The sequence below is a fragment of the Metopolophium dirhodum genome, chromosome 5 (genome assembly GCF_019925205.1).
Source record: "Metopolophium dirhodum isolate CAU chromosome 5, ASM1992520v1, whole genome shotgun sequence".
Lineage (NCBI taxonomy): Eukaryota > Metazoa > Arthropoda > Insecta > Hemiptera > Aphididae > Metopolophium > Metopolophium dirhodum.
This window is the reverse complement of record NC_083564.1, coordinates 25,185,738-25,213,019: the sequence shown is the minus strand read 5'-3', so window position 1 is coordinate 25,213,019 and position 27,282 is coordinate 25,185,738. Positions and strand designations below refer to the sequence as shown.

Here is a 27,282-nt window from a genome sequence, read left to right as displayed (position 1 = left end):
TTCTAACCTTAAATCTGATAGTAAATTATTGCATGGAACATAGAGTACTCTATGGCATGGAAGCACGGCTATTGATACTATCATTTTTTCAACCACAACCTTATTAGTTATTAATAACTAATTAATTATTATAAAACTGAAACAAATAAACTGTAATTTTAAAATACGGTAAATATTTTGTCCAAACGAAGGATTCTTGAACAACAAAAAAATGTGAAATCTCCCTGTAAAATGCTAAACGGTCAATATTATTGTATTCCCTGGGGGGGGGGGGGGGGGGGGGGGGGGTGGCTAACGGGTGGTCAACGAGTGTGTGATAAGTGATTTCCGTATTGTGTAACACGATAAATCGGTGTCTTCCAAGAGGAACGTTCCGCCTTGATAAATTTTAATCGCCGTGGAAAAGCTGGCTGTGAACATACAAATGTATGCTACAAAATTTACTGTATTTCAAAATGACAGTTGATATTGTTTCAGTTTTATAATAAGGTTTGTTGAAAAAAAAAAATTTGGTGTGTACATTTAAAATCGATTTTGCTCCTTACCTTACTCGAAAGTATTTACTGTGTACGCACCAATTTTTTTATCAACAAACCTTGTTATAAAACTAAAACAAATACGCGGTAACGCCGAATTTTAGATTTCAATTTTATATATTTAATTAATGTTGTTTTTATGGAATGTAGTTGTAATAATTTAAGTATAAAATATGTAATAATGTACAAATTAGAAAAAACTATAACGTCAGAATCCTGATGATTCTCCATAATATGTTAAACTGTTAAAGTTATAAGGGAATAAGGGAATAAGGGATACTTTTTTACGTTAAGGCCCTTGCAAATGTGTCATTTTTAAGGAGTTGTGTTTAGGCAATCATTTCGTTCCTGCGATTACTGATGGTCTTTGTGTGTGTATACTTCCCTACCATCACCCGCAACCCAAATCAATTTACACTTCATAGTCATTTCTTATCTGGTTTTTGGTCGCACGCACGCACATGCACAAGTCATATGTTGTCATTAGAAAACCCAATTTATGGACGTGAAATAGCCGTCGCACTGACAAAAATTAAGGTACTTCTAGAATGGATTGATTTAAAAAATATAAAGATGTTTGTGTTGGTAAACAAGTTTACTTTGCATCGGTCGGAGCACTTTTTCAATTTTAGCAAATTCTTGACGAGAATAAATATTTTACATTTTATAAATTTATACATTTTTGATATTAAATATATAAAAAAATATCTAAAATATAAAAAATATGCTTTGACCGATGCAAGGTTGACTTGACGATTAAATTTATTTAATTCGATTTAATTTTTGAAATCAAACCACTAGAAGTACTTTCATTTTGGTCAGTCGCTAAGGTCGTTTTGATGAAAAATGAATAGGGTTTGCAGGGGCCTTAAATCCATTGATATTCAATGATGAAATTCATAGCCTTGGTAATGATATACACAATCATCATTATTAGATAGTTATAATATAATATATCATTGGTCAATAGTCTTTGAGTAAATTGGTAATAAAATATAAATAATATTGTTCTATGATAATACCTCTACTTAGTATTTAAATTATGAGATAGTAGTGATAGTACCTATATTATGATATACTTAAAGAAGTCAGTTATAAAATATAATCAAATAGTTACTTAGTTCGATTGCGGATAAAATAATGAAAAATAAATAAATATAGGAATTTATTCTATCCGCAAGTTGATTGACTAATGAGTAATTTGAGTAATGATCAACTGACGGCTGACTTCATTTACTGGCTAAATTGCCCCTTATAATTCTAGTAAATGCAACTTATTATAAGCAGTATTGTTCTATGGTATCAACCAATTGATTATCAGTCGTGGTATAAGAGCCGACTGATAATAAACATGTAATATTATCTATGCTACTATCTACGATTGTTATTGTTCTATGACGGAGCCACGGTCTAAGAAGCAGTAGGCTATCCTTCGCAAAGACATGAAGATAAGAAATTTGCGTTTTCAGTGTTTAATAAAATCGAATCAAATTCTCAATTCTGTTGGAAGTTTACAACGCGAAAAAAACATTTAAAAATATTTATATGTTGATATATTATTGTCTTATAACCAATAAATGGAGTTTTCTTAATTGTTTAATCTGTTACCGTGAACAAAGTCAAAAGCTGTAGGTAGAGGATGGCTGATGACTTAAATGCCGAAGCCGCTTCATCGGCGACTGCATCGGAAAACAACGAACTAGTAATCCCATTTGATGAGTCGCTTGAATTAATTCATAGCGATACAACTGACAAGGAACACATAGAAGATGTAACTCCTGACAATTGTGCAATCATCACTGTAGACATTAATGAACCAATCGGTAGTAGTGGTGAAGTAATTAACAGTTTGATAATGACCACAGGACATGATATAAGTAATGAAGATTTAGAAAGAAAGGTTGATGAAAAACACACCAATGAAAAGCTATTGGTTATTGACAGTGAAAACAAACTTGATCAAATTGATACAGGTGTAACTGAATGCTTGGATAATGACGAGCCTGCTATGTCTGTTCCTAACACTGAAAACAAAATTATGGAATCAATCAGTAAAATTGAAATTAATATTGACCAAGCTGACCAAGATATTACAGGTATAAATTACAATTTATAATTATTGATCCATCAAATTAATTATTTAAAATTTTTATTAAAATTATATTATTTTATAGACCCTTCAACAATTGATATTTTAACATCTATTAGAAACAACGATTCAAATGAATACAGTGGTGAAGATAAAATTATAAATGAAGAATGTCTGAATCAAAATAATATGATATTAAATTCTGAAATACACCAAAAACATCAACCACAAAATGACTTGAATGAATCACTTTTGAAAACAAGTTCTAGACCACAACGCCAAGCTGCAAAAAAAGCAGAAAATCAAATCAGAGTAAATACATTCAAAACTAATATTATATTGATTAAGAGGAAGCTACAACAGTAGTTGTTGTATCCATCTTACAAGTGCGTAACATAGCAGCTTTTAAGCTCAACAGTTAACGTTTGGCTTCGTTAGTTTATAAATTAGAGAAAATCGTCCTATTATGAAACTTAACAGTAAGAACATTATCAGTATTTGTATGTGAGTCTTTAGAATAATTAATTTTTTTAGCGAGTTTTACGTAATTAATTAGCGCAATTTAAGAATTCTCATAACTTGCTTAAAAACTGAATTATTGTAAAATACTGACACACAAATATAGATGACATTCTTACCATTAGGTTACATAATAGGATGATTTATTCAAATTTTAAACTAACAAAGCTAAACGTAAACTGCTGTGCGTGGAGATATCAAATGCTGGTGTAACATCCTTTAATAGTTATCATACATTTATACAATTTAAAAAACACTGTATTATGTTAGTATTTGATTTGGATTATAGGAAATAGCGAAGGAAATAATCAAACCTATTGAAAGTATTGATGACAAAATTATAGATACAGTTGAAGAGTTATCATCTCCATTAAAAAAAGTGTGCTGCCAATGTAACAGGGTATTGAATATTTATTTACAATTATTTCTTGTACACATATCATTAAAATTTTAAATTTACAGTTTCGTTTATGTAAATTTACTGTAAATGACCATAAGTCTATCTATTTGTGCCAAGAAGAGTGTGTTGAAAATTACCGTAAGAAAAATAGTCAGTGCGACTTTGAAAAAAAATGCCAGTGTTGTCATTCAGTGATTTTAGAAAACGAAGATAAGAGTTACTATTGGCAAACTAAACATTTTTGTTCAGTAAATTGCTTAAGTAAGTAGTGTTTGTATATAATTTATAGAAAATCGGTTGATTGTAATTTAATATTTTATTATGATATATGTTATATTATTTAGGAGACTATCAAAAAACAGTTTTTGATTCAAATTGTAAAAACTGTCAAAATGTTATAACCTCAAATGTTGAATTACAACAGTATTGTCGATATATTTCTGGTAAACTATTAGAGTTTTGTGGGGCTTATTGCACTGAAAGTTATGAAAGTAGGTTACGTTTGTGCGGTTTTTGTCAAAAGGATTTAGATGATTGTGATTTTGAAGTAATAATTGAAATAATATAAATTATTATTGTATTATTATTATAATATTCTTTAATATTTAATAAATATTTTTTAGGATTTCTGTTCATCATTTTGTCAAACTAAAGATTATGAATCAAGGAGAAAACACACTGAACCAGATAGTTCTGTTGTGGATTATGGTTCAAATGAAAAAACTCAAGTCATTGGTAAGTCCACGTTAAAACATATAGTAACTCATATTCAGAGACGGCTCGTGGGTGCAACTTTAAATATAATAGCGGTAGCCATAGGTATAACAAATTATTGAAATATACGAAAATATACATCTTACCATGACAAAATATATCTATTATGCATCTTACTTTTTATAGAGTCGCAGTAGAAAATGGAAATTAAAATAATTATAATAGCAATAAGCAACCTACAACGCTGTTAACTTAAAAAATAAATTACCCAATATAGTAATATATAAATATTTTACTGTATGAACGATGCTGCCAGTTGTCCAAACCTGTATACAACATTGCAGCAACAATAAACGTACTCGCACGCACATGATTGCGCGCGTCACTTATAAGTTATTATATACGAATTCTGAATATTGCTTGTACGACGCTGCCGGTTGTCCAAACACTGCTCGTATGTACATGCTTACCCATATGCTCCTGGTATCTGAGAGAAATAACCAGAGATATAAATTTAAAGTTCGTACACGACAAATGTAATGGACAAATTAATGTAGAGTAGGTAGTAACTAGTAGATAATTTATAACTATTTTACTATTTAAAAATTTGCAATATTTTTTAAAAATGTAAAATTAAGAATATTATACAATTTATTTTCTTCATTTAATTAATTTTAGTAAGAGGTGTGATTGTCCTGTCGTCCAAACCACGAGCCGCCACTGCTCATATTAATTTTTATATTTTTTGTACATTAATATATTTTACATAATTTAATACCTATATAAATATTTGTTTACAGATATATGCAATGTGTGTTTCTGTAAATTAAATTCTTCACCCACAAATGAGTTTCAAATATTAAGTAATACAAATAATTTATTTAAGTTTTGTTCAAATGAATGTTTAAATAAATTCATTGTATCAAAAAAGAGAACTGTTTCTTGTTCATTATGCAAAGTAAGTGTATTTTAATTGCATGAATTATTTTCTGAAATTTTATTTTTCTTTGTTGCTATAAATATTATATATTTAGAATGACCATTTAAATAATTGGCTGCTACATTTTCACAGACAATTATTATTTTTTTGATTAAATTTTAACTAAAAATATTAGTGTAGTTAGTGAAATCTGTATAAATATGGTGATTCATCAAGCACGCTTGTCTCCTTTGGATGGCGCAAGTGAGTGGAATTGGGTTGTTCAATGCTCATTATTACGGTTAGAATATGACACTATTTTTTCTTTGAGCATGGTGAAAGTGTATAGGTGCCTAAGTTAAAATGCTATCAAAAAAACAACCAAACTAGGCCTTGTGCCTACTTTTACTCCTGGACATATTGTATTTTAAAATAAAATAATCTGTACTAAAGAGTAAAGATTAACCATGATAATCCTTAATAACGGTATCAAATATAAAATTTGTTTAATATAAAGGATAGTACTTGTTATACTTATTATACAATTCTAATAAATTTATATTAAATACTATAATTCCTAAATCATAATAGACCTCATATCTTCTAAAAATTGGTTGAGGATTTCCAGTTTGAATATGATTTAGAAATTGGAGGTCGTGTGTTAATATTTTGTATGACAAAGATTGAGTGTTTGAAATATTGAAATATAAAAAAAATGGAATGTTCTCAATGTAGTCTTAGATTTTTCATGTTATGTAGGTCTACACATTTTGAGCAAATTTCGACTTATATACTTATCTTAATAAGTTTTTAATAGCAGTATAAATTGTAGGAATCAAGAAAAGCCTTATTAGTTCAGGATGTTATTTTAATTTTTCCGAAAGTTTGGGTTTTGGGATAAATCTGGTTTCTTTAAACAACTGATTCAAATATTAGGTTTGTTATGAGAGTTATTCATCGATAACATTTAATCACAATTATATGATACAATTGTTTAATGTTTTAATTAATTATTTCAAATTGTTGAACACAAAAACATTTTGAACATATGAACTGTTAACTTTCTTCTTTTTAAACTATTTTGATATTCTTTTATTATCCTTAACTTATTCTGATATATTATCCTCAGGATATTAAATGTAATAATTCAGAAACTATTCATTCAAATTTTTATAAATTCATAGTTAAATTTTTAAAAAGTCAAGCATGATTGTTGAATCACCAAGTGTATACTATAAATAATAAAACATTTGTATAACTATGTTCTTCTAGGTTAAAAAGTTTAACATTGATATGATTTCTACCAAAAATGTATCTTCTAATAGTCTTACATATATGTGTTCAACAAGTTGCATTGATCAACAAAAACAATTAGCAGCAGCAAAATTTAAACAGTATTATAAATTCAATTAACTATTATTAATATATTATCATTGATTTATATTTTCCTAATGATTTTTTCCTAGGGTTTGTGATCACTGTGGGTTTTTATGTCTTGCACATTATAACACAATTCATATTGGAACAATTTACAATTTCTGTAGCCAAAAATGTTTAAATTCATTTCAACCGGAAAAAAAACAAAAATCCAAGTCTAAATCTAAAAATGGTTTGTATAATTATATATTACGTATAAATAATATTATAATATTCAACTATCGATATTTAAATAAATATATATTTTTATATACATTATACGGGAAATAACAGGCAGATGTAATAATTTTTATTCTTGTCAATTTAAAAAAATGTTATTTTTAATTTACTCGTATATAAATTATGATTCAATAATTGTTAATTATTAAAATAGTGTAGTGGGATTCAAATCAAATGCGACTCGATCAAAGCGCGTCTGGTGATGGTTTCTACTCAATTCAATGGTTTGTAAATTAGATGGGAAATAAAAATGTAATCATTTTAAATTTCCCGCCTTATTCACGCTCTATTATGAGTAACCGTGACAAAAAACCGCCTCCCGGAGCACTATAATCTAGTCGCATCGGATTTGAAACCTATAATATTAGAACAAAAATTATTATATAGTAGATATTTATATTTGTCAGCATTTTCTGTTACTTTTTGTATATATATATAATAACTAAAATAATCAATTACTCTAGTTTTTAATTTGTTTTTAATATTAAATTGTATGCAATTGTAACTAGGAAAAAAATCTTCAGCTTCACGAATATCTACTCGGCAGTCTGCGCGTAAAGAAGATAATAATGTTGATGTAAATGCAAATTATTAATATTATTCATATCTCTTTATAAGTAGTTTTTATAAAAATTAAATTTGTCTACACATATTGTTGTTTTTTAGAGTGACGGAGTTCATAATTCTCAACAAAAAACTTTTAAGGTGAAACAAAAAGTTGGTAGAAAAATAAGTCACAAAAATGCAGTATCTAAAGTTGATAAAGAAGTACAAACAGGTAGGATTTAATTTTCTAAAATTTATATCAAATCAACATTTTAATTGATATTATGTGCGATTTATTTTTAGATCAAACTGGTAGTAAAGCAGTGATAATACCAATTCCAGTACCAGTTTACATTCCAATGCCTATGCATATGTATGTAATGCCATATCCAGTACCAGTGCCATTTCCAATACCTTTACCGATTCCAATTTTTATTCCTACTACTAAAAATACTACTAAAGCAATTTTGAAGGATATAAAGGTAATTTAAAATAATTGATCTCATTGAAATTAAGGCTAAAAATCGGTTAATATCCAAACAGGGAAAACTTTGGTTTTAGATTTTGAGTTTTCCGATAAATTAAATAGTTTTTCAATAATATGTGATTTTTTTTCCGTGAGTGAAGACATTTTACCATAGAAAAAATGTTTCATCTTAAATGATTAGGGTGATTTCTATACTCTATTCAGAATAAGAGAGGTACTGGGCGGTGACCGGTTTTCGTCCGGCAGTGGTCAGATACTTCTCCCACTAAGTCAACCATCCAGATTGGATTTGAATGAAGCCACGCCCATGTGCATAAGTCTGCTGCCCAGTACAGCTCTTATTCAGAATAGAGTATAGTATGATCTAGTATGGTCTTAATAATTCTATTTCCAAAACCTAGTTAAAAGCTCTAGATTTAATAAACTAATATTAATATTTGATTTAAAGAAAATTAGAGAAGAAACGCCAGCTGATCCATTTGAAGCAGAACTGTTGTTAATGGCTAACATGGTAGCTAACGATCTAAAACCTGAAACTGTTTCATCGTCAGATAGTGAAAACGACATATCAAATAATGGTAACAAAAATATATATCTATGGAAATTTTATTTTTTAATGCACACAATATTTATTTAGAATACAATGATGACACAAAAGTTGTTTCATCAAGTGCTCGTAACATCAATTCTTTTGGAGATGATGTTCTCGCAATAGCCTTGAATATGGCAGGAGCAGATACAGAAAGTCTTGAAGGGGCTGATGAGATATCTAATGATCAAAGAAATCAAATTATTGATGATGTTGAAGCAAACTTAGTTTCTTCTACAATTATGCCTCAAACACCTGATCCAATGGAGAGTAAGTTTCAAAACTAAAAGCTACTAAAAAAATGTTATTTTAAAGTAAAATATTTATACTTTTTAAAGATATAACCCAGGAAAATATGATATCTTCCCCTCAAGATATGTTATGTCGACCTCCAAGAAAACGTGCACCTCGTTCACAGTCTCAGCGTAACTCAAATTCAAAACGCTCTCGTAAAACTGAATATCCTCAGGCACAATGCATCCCAGCAGGATTAATACAACAAGTTGTACAAAATCCTATATACACCATTCCGATGACTGTAGTTAAACCTGATGCAAATATGTGTCTCAAGTATACATTAGGAGTTAATGCCTGGAAACAGTGGGCTTGCATAAAAAGTATAGAATTCGAGAAAACATTATCTAGTTATGTGTGTGGCGTGAAAAAGACAAATATATTTAAGTTGGACCTCCTGCAGTTAACAGCTAATGAATTAAATTATTGTTTGTGCTTGTTTGTGAAAGAGGTACGCAAACCAAATGGAAGTGAATATGCGCCAGATACAATTTATTATCTGTGTTTAGGCGTTCAGCAATATTTATTCGAAAATGGACGAATAGATAATATATTTACTGATATGTCTTTTGAAAAATTTACCGATACTTTAAATGAAATAGCTAAAAGATTCACTGAACTCTATAATGATACAAGTAATACACTTTCTTTATTGAACATAATTTATGTGTTATAATAACCATTTAATTATAGAGTATATTGTTACACGAGTTGAAGAAGAGTATCTTTGGGAGAGTAAACAGCTCGGGGCACACTCTCCTTACGTATTGTTATGCACATTGATATTTTTCAATACCAAACATTTTAATTTGACAGTAAGTATAGTATAGTAAGTATTATATAGTTTTCATATTTGTTTAAAATATTGTGTTTATTACTATTTAGAGCGTAGAAGAACATATGCAACTATCATTTTCACATATTATGAAGCATTGGAAAAGAAATCCTAACCAGCCATCAACATCTGGGGTTAAAGCACCGGGAACCTACAGAAACGTATTACTGCGTTTTTATCCTCCACAGGCATCCATTGGTATGTATCCAATATCCATTGTTCAATATTAATAACTCAAATAAAAATATTCATTTTTTTTTTTATTGTTATATAGACTCACCAAATTCTCGAAAGAAAAAAGTGTATGAGCAGCATGAGAATGAAGAAAATTTATTGAGATGTCCTGTAAAGCTGTATGAATTCTACTTATCAAAATGGTTATTATTTTATTTACAATTTAACAAACATTTTGATTTTGTTAGTTTTATAAAATATATTTATACACATAATTTTTTTTTTACAGCCCAGAAAGTGTTAAAACAAGAAATGATTTGTTTTACCTCACTCCTGAAAGATCTTGTGTACCCGATAGCCCTGTATGGTATTCAACTTGTGCATTAAATAAAGAATCGCTTGAAAAAATGCTCAATCGAGTTAAAATGGTTAAAGAAATCAATGTAGCTTTGTTATCTTCATAGTTGAGTTAAGTTTATAAATTATTGTTGATGAAATGTTTTAAGTTTTGTAAGACTTTGTAAGACATTTTTTTTAATGTCATATTAAACTTTTTTGAGTCTATTTGTATAGATAATTTATAATTGTTAAATATTGATAGTTAGATGTAACAGACAAATTATATTTTTTAAAGTGTTACTTAAGTATTGTTACTGATGTTTTGTAAGTAAAATTTTATTTTACTTTTCTTGTTATGCAACAGAAACATGCTAATGTTTATTGTACCAACACATTTGAATTGTCAAACAACTTAAGTAGTACCTACTTTTCATATCTATACAATAATGTAGACCTTTCAAAATGTTCTTTTTACGCATACAGTAACATTTTTATATTAGTTTGTTTTATTTAAATACAAAGCGAGATTGAAGAAAAACGTTTGTTACATTTTTTAAAAACATGAACCATCAATTATTGATTTCAGGAAAAATCATTATTTGATATAAAAATAACATATTATAATATGCTATGATATTATTGAATCAAATGATAAATGAGCAGTATTTTTATTGTTCGTGAAATCTCAGCATTGCTTCCGGTGCCAGTGTAATTTTGTACACAAAAATACCCTCTACGGAATAATGATCCCCTATTCTGTAAAATCAACCAAATTTTTTTTTTTTTTTTACTAATAGAGGATAATATTTTATAGGCCGCATCGAACTCTGTTTTTCAATATTTTAATCTCAAACTTTATAATGTCTTTAAAAATAATATAATTTAAGTGTTTTTTTTATGAATTATATTATACTATTATTTGAAATTAAATAAAAAATCAAAAATCGGAGTTCAATGTGGCCTGTGGAAATCTTTTTCTTTTACATAAAAATATAGTAATAGTTATCAAAATCCGACAATTCTACAAGGCCTGAGAATTACTTACCGAGAAGTAATGTTTTTTTATATAATACACCTTATCAACTCCTCCTTAAATAGGTATCGGGTAATAGATTAGTGTAAAACTGTACAAGTATTATAATTAACTATCAAGGTTGCAACTAAAATATAAAATTTAATTTTCAAATTCTACAGAATTGCAGAAATTTCAAAAACTGGCACCGGGCCCCTTAATGTAATGTCCTAGGGTAGGGGTTATCTCCTGTGCGCTGAGGCTTCCAGACGTGTAGTCGGTTATCAAGGGAGCCGCGTCTGCATTAAAACATTGTAAATTTATATATTTTATTATCATCATTCGTATGAGAGCCTTTAAGATAGTTTTCAAAATCAGAAGAGCCGTGCGACCCTAAAAAGTACGGTTGCAACTTCTGGGCACCTATACTATCAGACTACTTATAAGTTATAAGCATAAACCTTATTACAATATTGTTCCTTAGGGGGACGGAGTGACCGAGCGGGCTAAGGCGTCGGCTGCCGACGCTTGTTCAATACCTCGGCCGCGGGCGGAATTTTTCTTCGGGCAAGTCACGGTGTCCGGAGAACAAGTGCCGCCATCCCCCACCCGGGGCATGGCAGAAACCTACGGGTGCCCCAAACACAACACACACGTGTAAAAACCTTACCGTTACAAACCCCACTACCTACAGTCATAAAAAACCCCACAATCAGCTAATGGCCATAGTCGTCGTGCTTAAAGATCAATTAAAAAAAAAAAAATCGAAAAAAAATATTGTTCAAAAAAAAATCAAAAAATCAAGTGTTTTTAAGAAACACCGTTGGTTTATTCCAACGACAATAAATAATAATAGTAAAAAAATATATCTAATATTGCACATCATAAAAAACAAAATTATACAAAATTTCCTCCGGCCGTGCGTGTTCGTCTCGCCGAACGACTGAACTATTTAGTAAAGTGGTTCATCTATATGATTTTTGCCAGATTTGTAACAAAAGCACTCCCGAATGGAACCTGTAGAAAACTACTAGTGGCAATGATATCCTGGACAGTAATCCCCAGGACAGTAAACCCATGAAACGCAGTTGTCGTTCTTGGCTAATCCAACTCTGCGTAATAAACGAATCGAACAGCCACAGAGCGATGTTGCTGCACAGCAGGTACGTGATTATCTGAAGGTACAAAAAAATAAAACGTCATTAAATTATCTTAATGGCTACGATATAGATTATAAGTACTGCAATGCATATTATGTTGTATTGTTATTTGTTGTGAATCGTCATAATATATAAGTAGAAATCGTGGGGGTGAGAGGATGGGATAAGCCGCCCAAATATTCCATTAGCCTACCTACCAAAAACAGACAGCTTTTTTGTCGTGTGGGATCGAAGCCCCCGCGGCTCACATTTAAGTTGAGACTGTTTGCCATAATACTTAATAGCTACTAGACAGTACGTTAATATGTGAATAACCAAATAAAAAATTATATGATCACATACTATTATCATTTATCTTCCTATAAAATATATAGTGGTGGCACCATCATGCCCCAATATAATATGCGCCAATCTGTGTGTTCGTAGATTTTAAATAGTAAAAACTACGTAGCTAATTATAATAAATGGTGTATCGATGTGTTTATAGCACGAATTAAGATATATCTTAATCCGTGGTTTATAGTTTACTTCTAACTTTAAATAATGAAACAATATTAAAGATTACGAATTAGAGTAGTTAAAAATTAATTAAACTATTGAAATTTCGTTATTTCAATTACCTAACCTATTTATTATGTTTGTAAATTAATTTATTTTTGTTTTTGATTACAACGATGAAAGTATAATAATTACGATAAATTAGGTATGTAATTTATACATGGACAAATTATTTGTGACCAGGCATTGATAGGAAACTATATTGGATATTATGTATAGATAGAATTATGGTGAGCATATTGGACAATGGGGCTAAGTCGTGGTTTTTAATAGGGCCAAAACTTAAACAGGTCAATTTTTCTTCATTGTATTAAATACCTACTTGTATTTTATATTTTTATGTATGCATGGTGCATGATGTATGTGGTCGAAAAGTTAAATATTTAATGTTTTAATGAATTAAAAAATTTTAATAGTAAATAAACATTACCTCTTTAACTCCTTGTACGAGTTACCTTTACCTATTGTTTTCAAAATCTATTTTAACTTTTATATATTATAGGTACGTAAGTCCATTGTACATCTCCCCCCCCCCCCCAATGTTGCCCCTGATATAGGACCACTGCCTGATAAATGAAAATTTATATTTTATAGAATTGTAGGGTTATAAGTTATAAAGCTTACCTGACGACCAGGTTTGGTGAATAGTTGATGTCTCGACCACGAGCTCCTTCTGTAGGCCTCGGCCGTGAGTGAGCTCTGGACGGCCACTTGGACCAGCTGCAGCACGTTGACGGCGGTCAGCATGGCGTCCACCTTCTGTTCCGGGGTGCCAGGCTGCGACGTGGCCACTCCAACAGCGCCCACCATGGTGCTGAACACCGCGTACAGGATGACGCCCGCGCCCGACACGGTGGCCAGCATCGAGTCCAACGCCGTCAGGTGGTTGCCGTTGTGGCACAGCTTGCGGACCTGGTAGAGGCCCACGCAGCCCAAGAGCGTGCCGGTGGAGAGTATTGTGGCCAGCGTGGTGGACGTCATCCAGAACAGGGTTTCGGACGCAAAATCCGCGTCGTCCTTGACCACCAGAAATATGATGACCACCACGATCACCATGACCAACGTCAGCAGACCTAGGAACAGGCCCTTGTTGGCGCCCGAAAAGCTCACGCCCTCAGACACATACATCCGGCCAAGCTGAGCAGCCGAGTCTTTTTGCAGGTCTTTGGGCGTCGTTGACGCCGACATCGACGACGACGGTGGTGGCTTTTGCATGTTACGTTTCAACGGTTTTATCTGACAAGTGCCCACGTTCTGACCCATAATATATGTCACTCCAGCAGCTATTAAACTGTGATATAACAAATTGTATAGGTGCATTATTTTTTTTTTATCTTTACCAAGTGTTCTATTTTATGTAAGACATTCAGTAATATTTTTGAAAATATTTAATTTTTTTTTAAATGTAAGTCGACATAATAAAAAAACATAATTTTTTCTATCGTTGTCATTTTTTAAATCTTTTTTTGATGACAACATGTGTTTGAATTTCTTATTCCAATGCAGAATATTTTCGGAGTACTTTTATGTATACAAATCGGATTTGTAACTAGTAACTACCTAGTATTTATGAGCTATAGTTTATAAGTATATTTAAAGCTTAGATGAGCAGATAGTTTGTGGTACAGAGCGAGTAGCCCGAAAAATGTTGGTCCACTACAACTCCGCTCATCTAAACCTTAACAACGGTTCAGTTTACAGTTAACACGTAGAATTTGATGGTATTTTTTTGCTTATATCACCACCGTTGAGTTGAACTCTTCACCCCCCCCCCCCCCCCCCAGCAATAGACATTTTTCCCATTAATATGAAATATATAAAAAATATAATACAATTAATATTAAAAAACCAAACTGAACAAATTTTAATATTTTTTTAATGTTATTGTTAGATATTTATGTTAGGTACATATTAATCCATCCTAACATAAAATACACGTTTATCATAACCCATATTATATTTATTATTTTTGAATCGTAATGCACTCTTTTATGGTCAAACTTAAATAATGTTCGGAGGCCGGAGGTGGAGGGGTTGTACCGTTATGAAGAGTTTAATCGAATTTATTTTTATCACATTTTTCAAAGTCGTATTACACACTCGCATTTTCGTATTTTACCTACATAATGAGTCATACTGCACACTAAAATGTGGGCTAAAAAGCCTAAAACAGTTTAAGTTTAAGACTTAAGTGATAGGTGAAATACATTAAACATAAATAGACGCAGGTTAGAGAAATAAAATGTATCATATAAATAAAACGGTTTGTAAATAATTAAAAATATTATTATTGTTGGAAAAACTTTCACATGGACTTTTTTATCTTATATCATCATCAATCATGGGCGTATTCACTGTCATCAAGACGTCAACAGTATCTATTAAATGTTTTTTTTTTATTATAGTTTCGACTTACCTAAATTGCACAATGAACGGATAGAGATATGGCATAGAAGACGTTAAAAGTTGACCGAGTGAATTAGTGTTTAAACAATGATGTAGTGTCACTACTTGTGCCACGTGGTTCTCGGACACAGGTTGGTAGATGGCATTTCTAAATGTTCCGTTATAATCTGCAAATATTTCAAATATAGTAGTAGGTATAATATAATATAATATCATTGTCATAATATAACTTGTAAATTGTGTAAATAAGGCTAAACATTTTCCACCTAAAATATATCTATAATAACTATAGTTTTCACTGATTTGTTCGTGCGTCTTTATGTACAGATAAATGTTATACTTGAACTATCATATTGTCATACTTTGTTAATATTTGTTATTCATAATAGTTTTCATATTTCGTGGTGACAGTTGTGTATAAATCTTCCGAGTTATAACAGACGTATAATAATTAGTATAATTATAGGTACCTACCTGGTTTTACGTCTCGCGTATGCCTCGAGGCGATAAAACTGGGAAATCCACGCAATTGTAATGGCGTAGGAATGCTGGATTCATATGTCGATGCTGACATGCCTATGCTCGATGTCTGTGCAAGATGGATGAAGTAAATCCATTCGATGCCACTTTCCCAGATCACCAACCGCACCCATAAAGCAATGTTTGTGGCAGCTAAATGCATGAATCCGAATCTGGCGGCCAAACCAAACCTTTCGACCAACACCTAAAGGCACACAGGTGAATTTATAAGTTTTTTTTCAGACATTATACCAAGGTAGTATAGCTCATGTTATTGAGTAATTTTTTTTCATTACAATTTTTCTATTAGATTCTATTGAGATGAGATCGTCAGAAAGACTGTTTCATAATCACAAACAATAAAGCGATTTCAACAGATTATATTATATTTATAGCTATATGACTAAAATCGTGTTGAATGTAGAAAACAAAGTTAAAGTAATGCAGGAACGACGACGAATAGGTATATGTTAAAATATTTAATATGCTGTAAAGATAAATGTTTTGAAGAAAATCTCTCATGATAAATCATATTTAACGAGAATTTATTTTTCATAAACCGTGCATGATGATTCTTTAATCTTTTTAGCAAGTGGTGCGTGATTCCTGTACATGACGTATATGTACAATACGTATCGTCATGGACAATGCTTAGAATATATTTTTCTTAACATAAATATTATGAACATCAGCGGATTTATAAATCGTACTCACCGCTCACCAAATTGATATATTATAATGTCACGTTCTAAAATCTTCAATAATACATTAAAGAACAATAATTTAACAATTCAATTTAAATCTGTTTTACTACTGTTCTACTGTTGCACTACAGTGTAAGGTTTACGACAGGTACCTACTACTATATAAGGTTTATTCATTCTACTTCTTTCACTTCACCTATATTAATTTTGACCGTGTGGGACAAAAGCGAAGTCGTATTATTTACCTTTATCATCGCCCTCCACACTGCCGCATATCCATATAATATAATCCACTAAAATCCATAACTCTATAATATCCAACCATCTTGTCTTATTCAATCGGCCAAATGGAATGTATTTATATTATAATATATTTGACATATTTACATGTAAATCAATACAATTTATCTTCATTAATTTACACGTGTTCCCCATTAATCGCATTGTGTGACATACATCGTGCCATAACATACGAGAATATATTTAGGTATTTAATGTTATGGGCGTGCACTGATACTATAACCACGTCAGATGCAGCATAACGAAATAATGTGGAATCTACCAAAGTTCAATACTACCGGACACTGATAAATATTTTTTTATCTATAGGTAAAAAAATATATATATATTAGTATCAAAGGCACATCTCTACTGACTATTGATACCTATATTATTAAAATGTCACTTTACTATTGAGTATCATGTACTGGTAAAATATTAGATTTTGTTCTTTATCTATTTTTGAACAGCGTTTTAATGTCCATCGGTCGCGGCCCGTCAACGCAAACTTTCACCAAAAACCACAGATAAGCCATCAGGTAAACACAAATGCAACCGAGTTATTATGTTGTTCTCAACTAATCACAATTCATATTTTGACTATTTTGACTTATGATTTATTATCTATATATAAGTTTACCTATTACAAAGAAATTTTGAATATAACCGCGTAGGTACTGCAGTTGAATCGCGGACGTTTCGCCCCCGCCGTTACGTACCCGTAAAAAAATGAGCCCATGGACGTTTCGTCCCCGTCTATTATTAAGATAGGACATTTGGCTCCCGGGAGTTAATATTATCGCCTTTGTCGCTGAACAACTCAAACGAAATTAGTAATTTGACATGTAATTTGACTACTAATAACTGATGTATTGTCGGAGATCTATTTAGAAATATGATGAATTTAAGGCTGATACCCGCATTTGTTGTCTCTGTCTTACAAGTACGTAACATAGCAAATAGTACGCTCGCATCAGAACACGTGTAATCTCGTTATTTTGTAAATTAGATCAAATTGACCTCTTATAAAATCTAAAGTTGAGATTATTATCGCCAGTTATGAGTATTTTAAAATTGAAAATTATTTGTACATCTAAAAATACTCATAACTCACTCTAAAATTAAAATATATTAAAATGCCATGATAATAATCTTACCTTTAGATTTTATAAGAGGCCAATTCGATCTAATTTTTAAATTAACGGAGCTTCACATGTTCTGCTGAGCATAACATTTGTTATGCAAAGCACTTGTAAGACGGAGACAACACATGCGAGTATCACGTCCTCTTAATATAACCAGCATTACTACTATACTGCTTGAAAAAATGTTAAAATTTGGGTTCCATAAATATTGTCTTGCATTAGAGGTCTACTAAAGGTTAGTTTCGGCACTAACTTTTTTTCATTATATTGGAGTACAAGTATAGGCTATAGAGGCGAGGGGCCCCATAAAATGTTTCGCATCAGAGCATCACAAAACCTAGTTGCGGCACTGCATTTGTTTTAGAGTTATACCAAAAAACAAAATCGATTTAGTAAAAAATCAATTTTGCGTAAAAATTCCCGTTTTCCTTAATTTTTATGTTGTTTTTTTCGGCGCTTTTGAAACTATTGGGAATTTTATGTTTTGACCTCCCCAATGCACCAACAATATTCGCTTTCCCATCAAACAAGATACACAAGTTGAAAATCGAAGCATTATTTCGACTACTTATCGTGTACACAAAAAAATATAAAAATTTAAAAAAAAAATAAAGGAAAAAACAAACATTATTGTAAAATCAATACATTCATCGTTCCACTCAGAATCTAAAAGCCATTTAAATGTAGTGATTTAAAATACCGGGGGGCAAACATCCTATGGGTAGGTAAACATTACATAATTCCCGGGGGCCAAAAGTCCTATCTTATAATAATAGACGGGGACGAAACGTCCTTTTACCACTGCAGTTATTAATAAATAATCAAATTTTTACCTGCGAATTTATGAAAAGAAAATGCATTTGTAAAAATGTAAACAGTCCGTGTAGTATTGGATGTACGAATATGACATCGTTTAAACAGCTAATGTCCATCATGGAATACATGGCCATTTCCAAACCGTTGAATACGAGAGTTCCTAAACCGAATACTGAAACAATTAAGAGGTTATTAGATATTATTTTTAATTAATAACAAAAATACAAAAATATAAAATTATAGGTATTATAGGATTGCGCAACGTGTTTATAACACAGAACAAATTCACGAACTAAATGGTTTCTGCAGAAACATATTTAAGTAGGTTCTTAAAATATATTTTTGATTTTATCTTCCAAACGTTTTTTTTGAAATATCATCAAGTAGCTTTTAAACAATACAATGATCTAATTTTAAATTTTAAATTTGTAAATAAAAGTATTCGAACAGTGATTACTGATTAGTAGGTATTTTAAATAATTGTCAGTATTAGGTCTTTGTATTTGAAATATTAATAATTTTAGATTCTGAGTGGAACGATGAATGTATTGATTTTACAATGATGTGTGTTTTTTTATTTTTATTTTTTTTTGTATCTGTCATCACTTTTTAGGACAGTATAAGTACTTAGATTTACTTCAATAGTATCTTTTCTAATAGGAAAGTGAATCTAGTTGGTACTTGGGAGGGGGGGAGTCAAAAGTAAAATTGTTCATGCTTTTTTTAAAAATATTTTGACTTATTTTGAGCTTTTTAGGGACATTTTCAGTTTCCAATTTTTAGTTTTTTATTCTATAAATATCAATAAAACTGAGACCGAGACCTCTCAAGTATAAATAAATAAATTAAATGGTGTAGATAATTTTTTTACACTATAATTTAACTTAAATACCTACACTTTATTATAAATTATAATAATAAATGAATACAGATTTCATTTTAAATTTGCTCAATAAAGACTTTAATATAAATTATGGGTATTCTGGTATTAAAATGTTATAGTATAAATTAGTAGGTATAGGCACTTATAGTGGATACCTATGATAGTATACCTACTCATTTTAAACTTACCTAAAGCCCCTACTCTCAAATAGAAGCTGGTGTCCGAAGTCTTTGAACGTGAAATATGCGCACGTTTCAACGAACTGAATTGTTTCAACGAGTTGAACCGGTTCAAAGTAAAGACACCTGGCGATGATGAGCCAGATGTAACGATTTCAGTTTCATCCGACGTTAAGCTGACGCACGAATCGATTAACACCCACACATAAATGCATATAATTACGGCTATGCTTCCCAAGTACAGGTACATAAGATAAATTCCCTGTATAGATAATAACTTAACAGGATTGTCCATTACTTCTATCAAACAGATGGCGAACATGAGGATAACCAACACCATGCCGTAGAACGAGCTGAGGGTCACCCAAAAGTGGTGGCTGTAATAAAAATCAGGATTATAATATTATAATATGTATAATGCCTATAGGCTATAATATAGTAAATATTATATTTTAACGGGTGTGATCACATTACTTGTCAACAAAAAATTGAATTGCCTGCTTAGAGGTATAACTTACAAAGATTCCGTGTGTTGTAGCATGGACATGTCCGTCCCTCTATTCGTCAAAAGGTTCATTAAAGTACGACTACTTTTGAGTTTAAGCCCATCGGATCGGCACATTTTGGAAGATCTTTGGACTAGTTTACGATTTATGTGTGAAAAATGATCATCAAGACTATCTTGTTCGGTTAATTCACATATACTATGCACTGAAAGATAAATCATTTTAAAAGTTAAACATTTTATTTTATTGAAAAAAAAAAAATTTGAATAAATAATTTAATTTATGAAAATAATAACTGAAGCAAAAATATACAATATATAATTTACGTATAGGAACGTATATTATATACCTAGATAATATATTCGATACGTTTATAGTATTGTTTTGGTGGCTATTGGTGATGCGGCGCGGTGGCTGCAATCAATCACACAATGTGATAGAGAGTAAGTAACGTCCGCTGCCACTAGTTCCCGGATGGGTAACCATCCGGGTTTCGTAGTGGCAAAATCCTTGCCACATACACGTGTTGCTAACCTACCGTTTCAAGCTTAACAACCCTACCAACCGTAATCGCCCTACAACAGCTTGCCGTAAGTATAATGGCTTAATTTATATTTTATGTCGTTGTAAAATGTTATTTAAAATATGCAGGCAACCTATGTAGGTATATAAGTACTATTTTAATTTATTACTCAATAAATAATAATATAAGTAAAAATTATAATGTAATACTGCAGGAAGACGTTCTTGTACATTGGACACACGTTTCACCACACTGACTTAAATGCATGATACTTATTGATACGTATTATTGATGTTATGATATATTTATTTGATTATGTTTAAACAATATTATAGTACCTTTATGAGTATCTAGGAATTATTATTTTAAATAGTAAATGTGTTTTTTAATCTACCAAATATTTGAAAAATAACTTTTTTAGAGTAGGTACCAATACCTATATTCTTTGTTTGATATGCAATCTAAGCAAATTATATGCTGCTCGAATATTTTTAAAAACTACTCGCAAAAATGTAGGTATGTTCCTAAAATTCGCTAACATAAACTAATATAAAATCATGATATATATACCTGTACATTTTAATTTCGTATAATTAAAATTATGAGTTTGTACTTAAATTTATATATTATGTATATTACATTATATCATTGAGGCATATTATACAGGACAATTAATCAATCATTCTCAACCCCTTTTTCTTCTTCAATAATGCAGTTATTCAAATTCTGATTTTTGAAATTTAGGTAAGTATGAATATTTTTAAAGACCATATTTTCAAATTCTTGAGATATTTTGTACTATGAGTGCCCGTGAAAATACAAACTTATGTTTTTAAAAGGGGAACCCTATTCAAAAATTATCCACAAAATAACTTTCGGTAAAAAAAGAGGTTTCTCATTTTTTAAAAACAGAAGTTTTTATCGCCACGATACACTCCAAGAATTTTATTATATTGTTTTTAAGTGTGTTCAAAAATTCCGAAAATAAAAATTCGAATAAATTTTAAAAAATGTTGAAAAATTAGTGGCGAGTGTGCTTGGTGAATCACCCTGTATGGTGTACAATATATTTTATTTTTGTCTTTAAGCTAAATATAACACTCGAGGTTTCAACGTGGATTTTAATACCCGAAGGCTACTGCAACAACAAGAATACGCGTTTCAAAGGCGCGCCGAAGTTGCAAAATAAATAATTGCCGTTTATATCTATGCCGTTTATTCGATGCAGTTGGTATAAAAGACAGAAACAAATAATGATAAAAAATAAAATACCTACCAACAAAAAAACTATAATATACGGTGGCGGCAATTCAGTGATGATCGTTTTCCCTTTCAAAACGAACCACCGTGCATAATTATCACACTCATACAAAATAAAATATACATATAAATAATATATAATATATATATGCACGCGTAGTGTACCCTGCAGTGCAACGTTTCCAGTCGTCGCGGGCCTATATATATATATATATATATAGGTAGGTAGATACCTACTACATTATAATATTATTATGTTACACCACGCGGCATGCTACATACATATATAGTTATGATGTGTTTGTACGCAAATTACTCATATATAAACATGATATGTACACGAACTCGGCGATGACATCAATCTAGGCATATGTCCCGGTTAAATCCGTCTAGCTGTGCTCCTCGAACCGCCTAGTTTGCAGTGAGCAAGTGTAATAATTGTAGTGGTTATATGTAGACTGTGCGACGAAATGTAAGTCGTGTAAACAGCCCGACGAAACAATCTTTGCCCACCGTGTATACTTACTACGGAGATTAACTAGACCATAGTCATAAGCCTAGTTGTACCTGTATGATGTGTATATAGTCTAATATGGTAGGTATCATATTATATTTTGTCGAATAATAATATGTGTCAATAAAATGTACAAAGTAGGTAGGAGGCGCATACTTATTATTATATATAGGTGTATCACAATTATAATTATTATGACGGTCAACGGCTTAATTTTTTTTTTTTTTAACGAAAAACTAAATTCTACTACGCATGTTGTTAGCAGCAACAGTGCACATTATTCAGTAAGTTAAATAGGTATACATGATATACCTAATTTTATTTTATAAATTAATAATTGTCTTCCCCAAATTTATAACAACACAATTTTTATCTAAACCTTTTATCAAAGTTTATCAAGGTTTATTATGTTTTATGTCATTATTTGTTCGTCATTTCATGGGTAGTGTCTGTATGGCATTTAAACACACGTGTATACCTACATAACATACGTCATTACTTATTGCACTACGAAACAGTGTAAAACGTAAAGGTTTGATCAATCATGTGCTCTATTTTTATAAAGCCAAATTTATCAGCTTGGACGTATATATTTCACAGTTCGCTTTAGATACACACTCTTTCAGGAAATATAATAATCATCATGTAGAAGCGACTATAGATATCTGCTCACTTCTCGTTCCGGTTCCTAAATATCTACTTTCCCACATTACAACGATGGAAGTCTGGAAGAGTATTATATAGTTTGGGTGATTACTGATTATATATGTTATAGCGGTTTATGTTAATAATTTGTATTAATAACGTAATGTCTTGTGTGTAACGCGGATGAGCTTAGGTATAGCTTAGGTACACGTCATAATTATTGTATTGTTATTTTAACAAATAAACAAAATATATCATATTATTATATGTATAATTTCGTTACACTACTGTATTATCTGTATTATGTAATATAATAGTTTTTGATTATATATCATAGAATTATAGCCTAGGCTTCCCAGCCACAATAACTATATTAATATTAACAGTAGCGAAAATATAACTTTACGGTTTGCATCAAGTGAGACTCCAATTCGGTTATTAGAGCGGCCTTAAAAATATTCTTAAGAGGACACTACAACCGCATGTGTTGTCCTCCGTCTTACAAAATTTGTGATTACATTTAATGTACAACATAGAAAAAACTGTTTTGCGCGGGGAAGAACCGAAAAGGCTATAGTCATTACTAAGAAACGAGATTTTCACCACATAAAAAGGAGAACTTTGGCTGTGCAATGTTGTTTTTATTTTTTTGATATCATTTATATGAAAAAAGTTTTTCAAGTTTGAAAAACACAAACAATAATAGTTTTTGAAACAGTGAGAATTTTTTGCACGTGAGTGATATCAAAAAAATAAGAACAACGTTGCACAGCCAGTTCTACTTTTGGTGTGGTGAAAATTTCGTTTCTTAGTTATGACTATAGCCTTCTCAGTTCTTTACCGCGCAAAACAGATTTTGTTATGTAGTACATATTTTGTAAGACGGAGACAACACATGTGGGTGTAGCGTCCCCGTAAAGAATGTATTATATTACCTACCCCTAAATTTACACGAGGTAACTGCAACTATGAGTTTTTTTTTCGTGGTACCGTGAACCGGAGGGGAAGCCGCGTTAGCATTACGTCCCCTGACTATGAGGGTTTATAACACAGCAGTTTGCTCCTGAGGGTCTAACCAACGTGCAAATAATGATAAAATTTAAAATAATAAACCTCTTCTAAACTTGTGTCGTTATTTTAATAAGTGTTACCATTAACCATTGAGTATATATTATATTGTACTATATAATATACTCAATGGACAATGGTGTTACTATTATACTTAATATAGCTTACATCAATAATTAAGTTAATTTAACTGAATCTAACTTGTATAAAAATTATGTAAACAATTATTTGAATATAATAAAAATAGGTAGGTATTTAATTTTTGATGAATTCGCCAGCGCGGGAGATGTGCCTTTTAATTTTCTGATAAATTCGCCGATGCAAAATATGTAGGTATATAATTCAGGTGGGTACCTAGTTTGAGAGAAACGGCGTGATTGACGAACACCGACGAAAATATTTCTTCAACATTTAATAATATTTAAACATATTATTCAACAACATTTTTATCAAAGTAATATGTTTTAGATCGTGCAACAAAATATAGAAGTTAGTATTTAAAAGAATGTAAGAATTGCATATTAGTATGTTAAATTTTCTTTAAAAAAAAAAAATTTCAAAAAGCGTTAATTTGTAATGGAAATAATGTTAGTGGTGTCCGGTCTGTATATATTATATAGCATAACGATTAAGAATTAAAAGTTTAAATGTTCGTAGTTCGTACAACCACTACAACGTGCTATACAATACCGAGGAATAGAACAAAAATTAAACGTTTTCATGAAAGACGAGACAGCAGGTAGTATTACCACCAGGTTAGGTATTACCAGTTGGTATTACTATATATAGCAGTATAGCATCATATGTACAAAAAGGTAACGTTATAATAAGTGGTAGTGGTATGCAAATGGGTAAGGTATTTCAAATGGGTAAGGACGTAAGGTATTCGTTGTACACGAGTTCGGGCAAAATTGTCATCATTGTCCGTAGGCATTATGTATAGGTAAGTCGGATGTCGGAAACGAACGCGATCGTCCCAATTCGCTGCAGAGTCAGGAAAATGGATATCTAGCGGTGCGCATATACGACGCGTATACTTATACGAGTTATGACTTATGATGAGTTACGAGTACTTCAGTACTATAACTCCGAACTCTTTCTAACTCTGAACTCGCTGACCACAGTGGCGTATTTATATAGGGATCAGGGTCCAGGGAGAGGTTTGGAAGAAAAGTTGTTATGGGATTAGGACGGTACAATTTATACATGATGTGTTGAATGAACATTTTTGCAATAGTACACGGCTAAAGCCGATTATTATTTTTGGAATTAAAGGTCTCTGTATATTATAGACAGGCGCTATAACTACAGCTATAATTACAACTTAGAAGGCACGTTTGGGAGCACTGAATACTGATGCATTTTAGCTGGACCCCGAAAAATAAAGTCATATAAATTAAAAACTGCGATCCACATCAAATAGTTTCAGAATATGCTATTTTCGACGGTATTTTTAGCTTTTCGATGATTTTAGTTGGGTGTAGTGTGATCACTGATCAGTTCACAATTTATTGTATAAATTATATTTTAATAATTAATTTTCCAGCGTTTTACAGGGGCTTATAGCATTATGCCTTACGTATTACTACACCACTACGCCCCGAGAAAAAAAATGTTCGCGAACACGCCACTGCAGCGAACTCGTGTAAGCGCAGATTATAACTACTCACTCGTCCAATCGCTATCGGCTGACCCACCTTTAGCGGCAGCTGCGGTGGCTCGACGACCGTCTGAAGCGGAACCATTGACGCCGTGCTGCGCCAACCTCCAATTCTCACGTCCCACGGCGTCCCGCGTGCCGGCGCTCCTGCTCCTGCGGTCGTCGCCGCCGATGTCGACCGCCGCGGCCGTCCGCCGTTCGTGGACGACTACGATGTCCTCGGAGGCGACAGCCGCCACCGCCGCCGCTGTCGTCGCAGGCTGCGGCTGCGGCTGCGGCGTCGTTCCGGCGGCCGCGGTCGTCGGCGCGTCGTCGACGGTCCCGGCGCGTACCGTTATCATTGCGGCTGTGTGTCTTCACTGCTTGCGGGACCGTAAACGCGCGGCATCGCGGATCGGCTACAACTATAATATTATTGTAGTACGACGGACGACGGTGCGCACATTCGCGCTCGTTACCGCATGACCCGCTGGGGGAGGGAGGCCCTCCGCGACGCGAAAGTATAATGCAATATTATAATAATATCATATTATACGCACTTTATTTTACAGGTACACTGCAGCACACGTTATATTATTGTAGTGATGGTACGTACCCATAATACCGAGACGGTTGATGCAATTATAAAATATTATTACTATAGTGTACGCGTATGTATATTATTATATTATATATGCAGACCGGACGATGGTCATTGTAGAAGTGATACTTCTGAAGTGTATATCTAGCGTGCACGAAAATTATAGAGTATTAAAACATAAAATACTTACTGTGTATACGATTAGTATTAATAATAATGATAGGTAATAGTCCGAGTGATGTGGTCCCGCCGCCGCTGCCGTATGTTAATATTATTATAATTATTGTAATCAACACGGGGCTGCACGATACACGAGCGCGTCTTGTCTGGCACTTTGACGACTCCCCCCCGAGAATATTAAATTGAGATTAATGGACCGCGGCCGGCCGTTACCACACGCCGAAATAATAATATTATATTATACTATATAATATTATTTAATAATAATGTGATATAGGTATATCATATGATTATGACAATATATTATAATATTATTATATTTAATTTTCGCGATATTGTTCGAGGCGTGCAGGGTATATGTCTCCGGGACGGTGCCGCATCATTTACTGCGGCGATCGTCGCACGCGACCGGATGGGGCTCAAGCATGTGCTCGTGCCGCAGTGTTCCTCTTCCACGCGACCGACAAACCGGTCGGTTCGGCGGGATCCGTATTCACTATTCTCTAATTAAACACGGTCTCGTCATTTATATATATATAGGTAAGTATTATAGTTTTTTACGGCATAGTTTCTACGTTGATATATTAA

The 27,282-nt window shown here is 31.9% G+C and overlaps 2 protein-coding genes across 4 annotated transcripts; one reads left to right on the top strand and one right to left on the bottom strand.

The window, feature by feature from the left end:
* Positions 1-1,941: 1,941 nt before the first annotated feature.
* Positions 1,942-10,635, top strand: LOC132945237 (zinc finger MYM-type protein 3). Its single transcript, XM_061014916.1, has 19 exons — positions 1,942-2,632; positions 2,711-2,937; positions 3,434-3,544; positions 3,607-3,805; positions 3,889-4,091; positions 4,168-4,279; positions 5,059-5,216; positions 6,450-6,571; positions 6,644-6,786; positions 7,343-7,410; positions 7,500-7,611; positions 7,683-7,861; positions 8,315-8,444; positions 8,504-8,725; positions 8,794-9,384; positions 9,443-9,564; positions 9,635-9,782; positions 9,859-9,961; positions 10,048-10,635. Exons 1-19 carry the CDS (start codon positions 2,176-2,178, stop codon positions 10,220-10,222), a joined length of 3,582 nt encoding a protein of 1,193 aa, XP_060870899.1. The 5' UTR covers positions 1,942-2,175; the 3' UTR covers positions 10,223-10,635.
* A 1,266-nt stretch (positions 10,636-11,901) lies between these two features.
* LOC132945331 (proton channel OtopLc-like) lies at positions 11,902-27,097 on the bottom strand. Of its 3 annotated transcripts, none has more exons than XM_061015041.1 (8): positions 26,705-27,097; positions 20,277-20,469; positions 19,768-20,135; positions 18,714-18,868; positions 15,708-15,957; positions 15,244-15,400; positions 13,452-14,118; positions 11,902-12,284 (listed from the first exon to the last, which is right to left on the bottom strand). In XM_061015041.1, coding segments are annotated over exons 1-8 (2,001 nt in total). In that variant the 5' UTR covers positions 26,706-27,097; the 3' UTR covers positions 11,902-12,074. The 3 variants fall into 3 exon arrangements, with proteins under 3 accessions (XP_060871024.1, XP_060871022.1, XP_060871023.1); XM_061015039.1 differs by lacking the exon at positions 26,705-27,097 and adding an exon at positions 25,945-26,443; XM_061015040.1 differs by lacking the exon at positions 26,705-27,097 and adding an exon at positions 25,972-26,442.
* Between the last annotated feature and the right edge of the window lie 185 nt (positions 27,098-27,282).

Excerpts from the sequence above, each read along its gene's own strand:
- LOC132945237 (XM_061014916.1), top strand. The coding sequence starts at position 2,176 with ATGGCTGATGACTTAAATGCCGAAGCCGCTTCATCGGCGACTGCATCG. Across the intron at positions 6,787-7,342 it reads CAAGTCTAAATCTAAAAATG|GAAAAAAATCTTCAGCTTCA; the intron begins GTTTGTATAATT and ends AATTGTAACTAG. Across the intron at positions 7,862-8,314 it reads CAATTTTGAAGGATATAAAG|AAAATTAGAGAAGAAACGCC; the intron begins GTAATTTAAAAT and ends TTTGATTTAAAG.
- LOC132945331 (XM_061015039.1), bottom strand. The coding sequence starts at position 26,275 with ATGATAACGGTACGCGCCGGGACCGTCGACGACGCGCCGACGACCGCG. Across the intron at positions 20,136-20,276 it reads CTACAACACACGGAATCTTT|CCACCACTTTTGGGTGACCC; the intron begins GTAAGTTATACC and ends TTTTTATTACAG. Across the intron at positions 12,285-13,451 it reads TCACCAAACCTGGTCGTCAG|ATAATCACGTACCTGCTGTG; the intron begins GTAAGCTTTATA and ends TTGTACCTTCAG.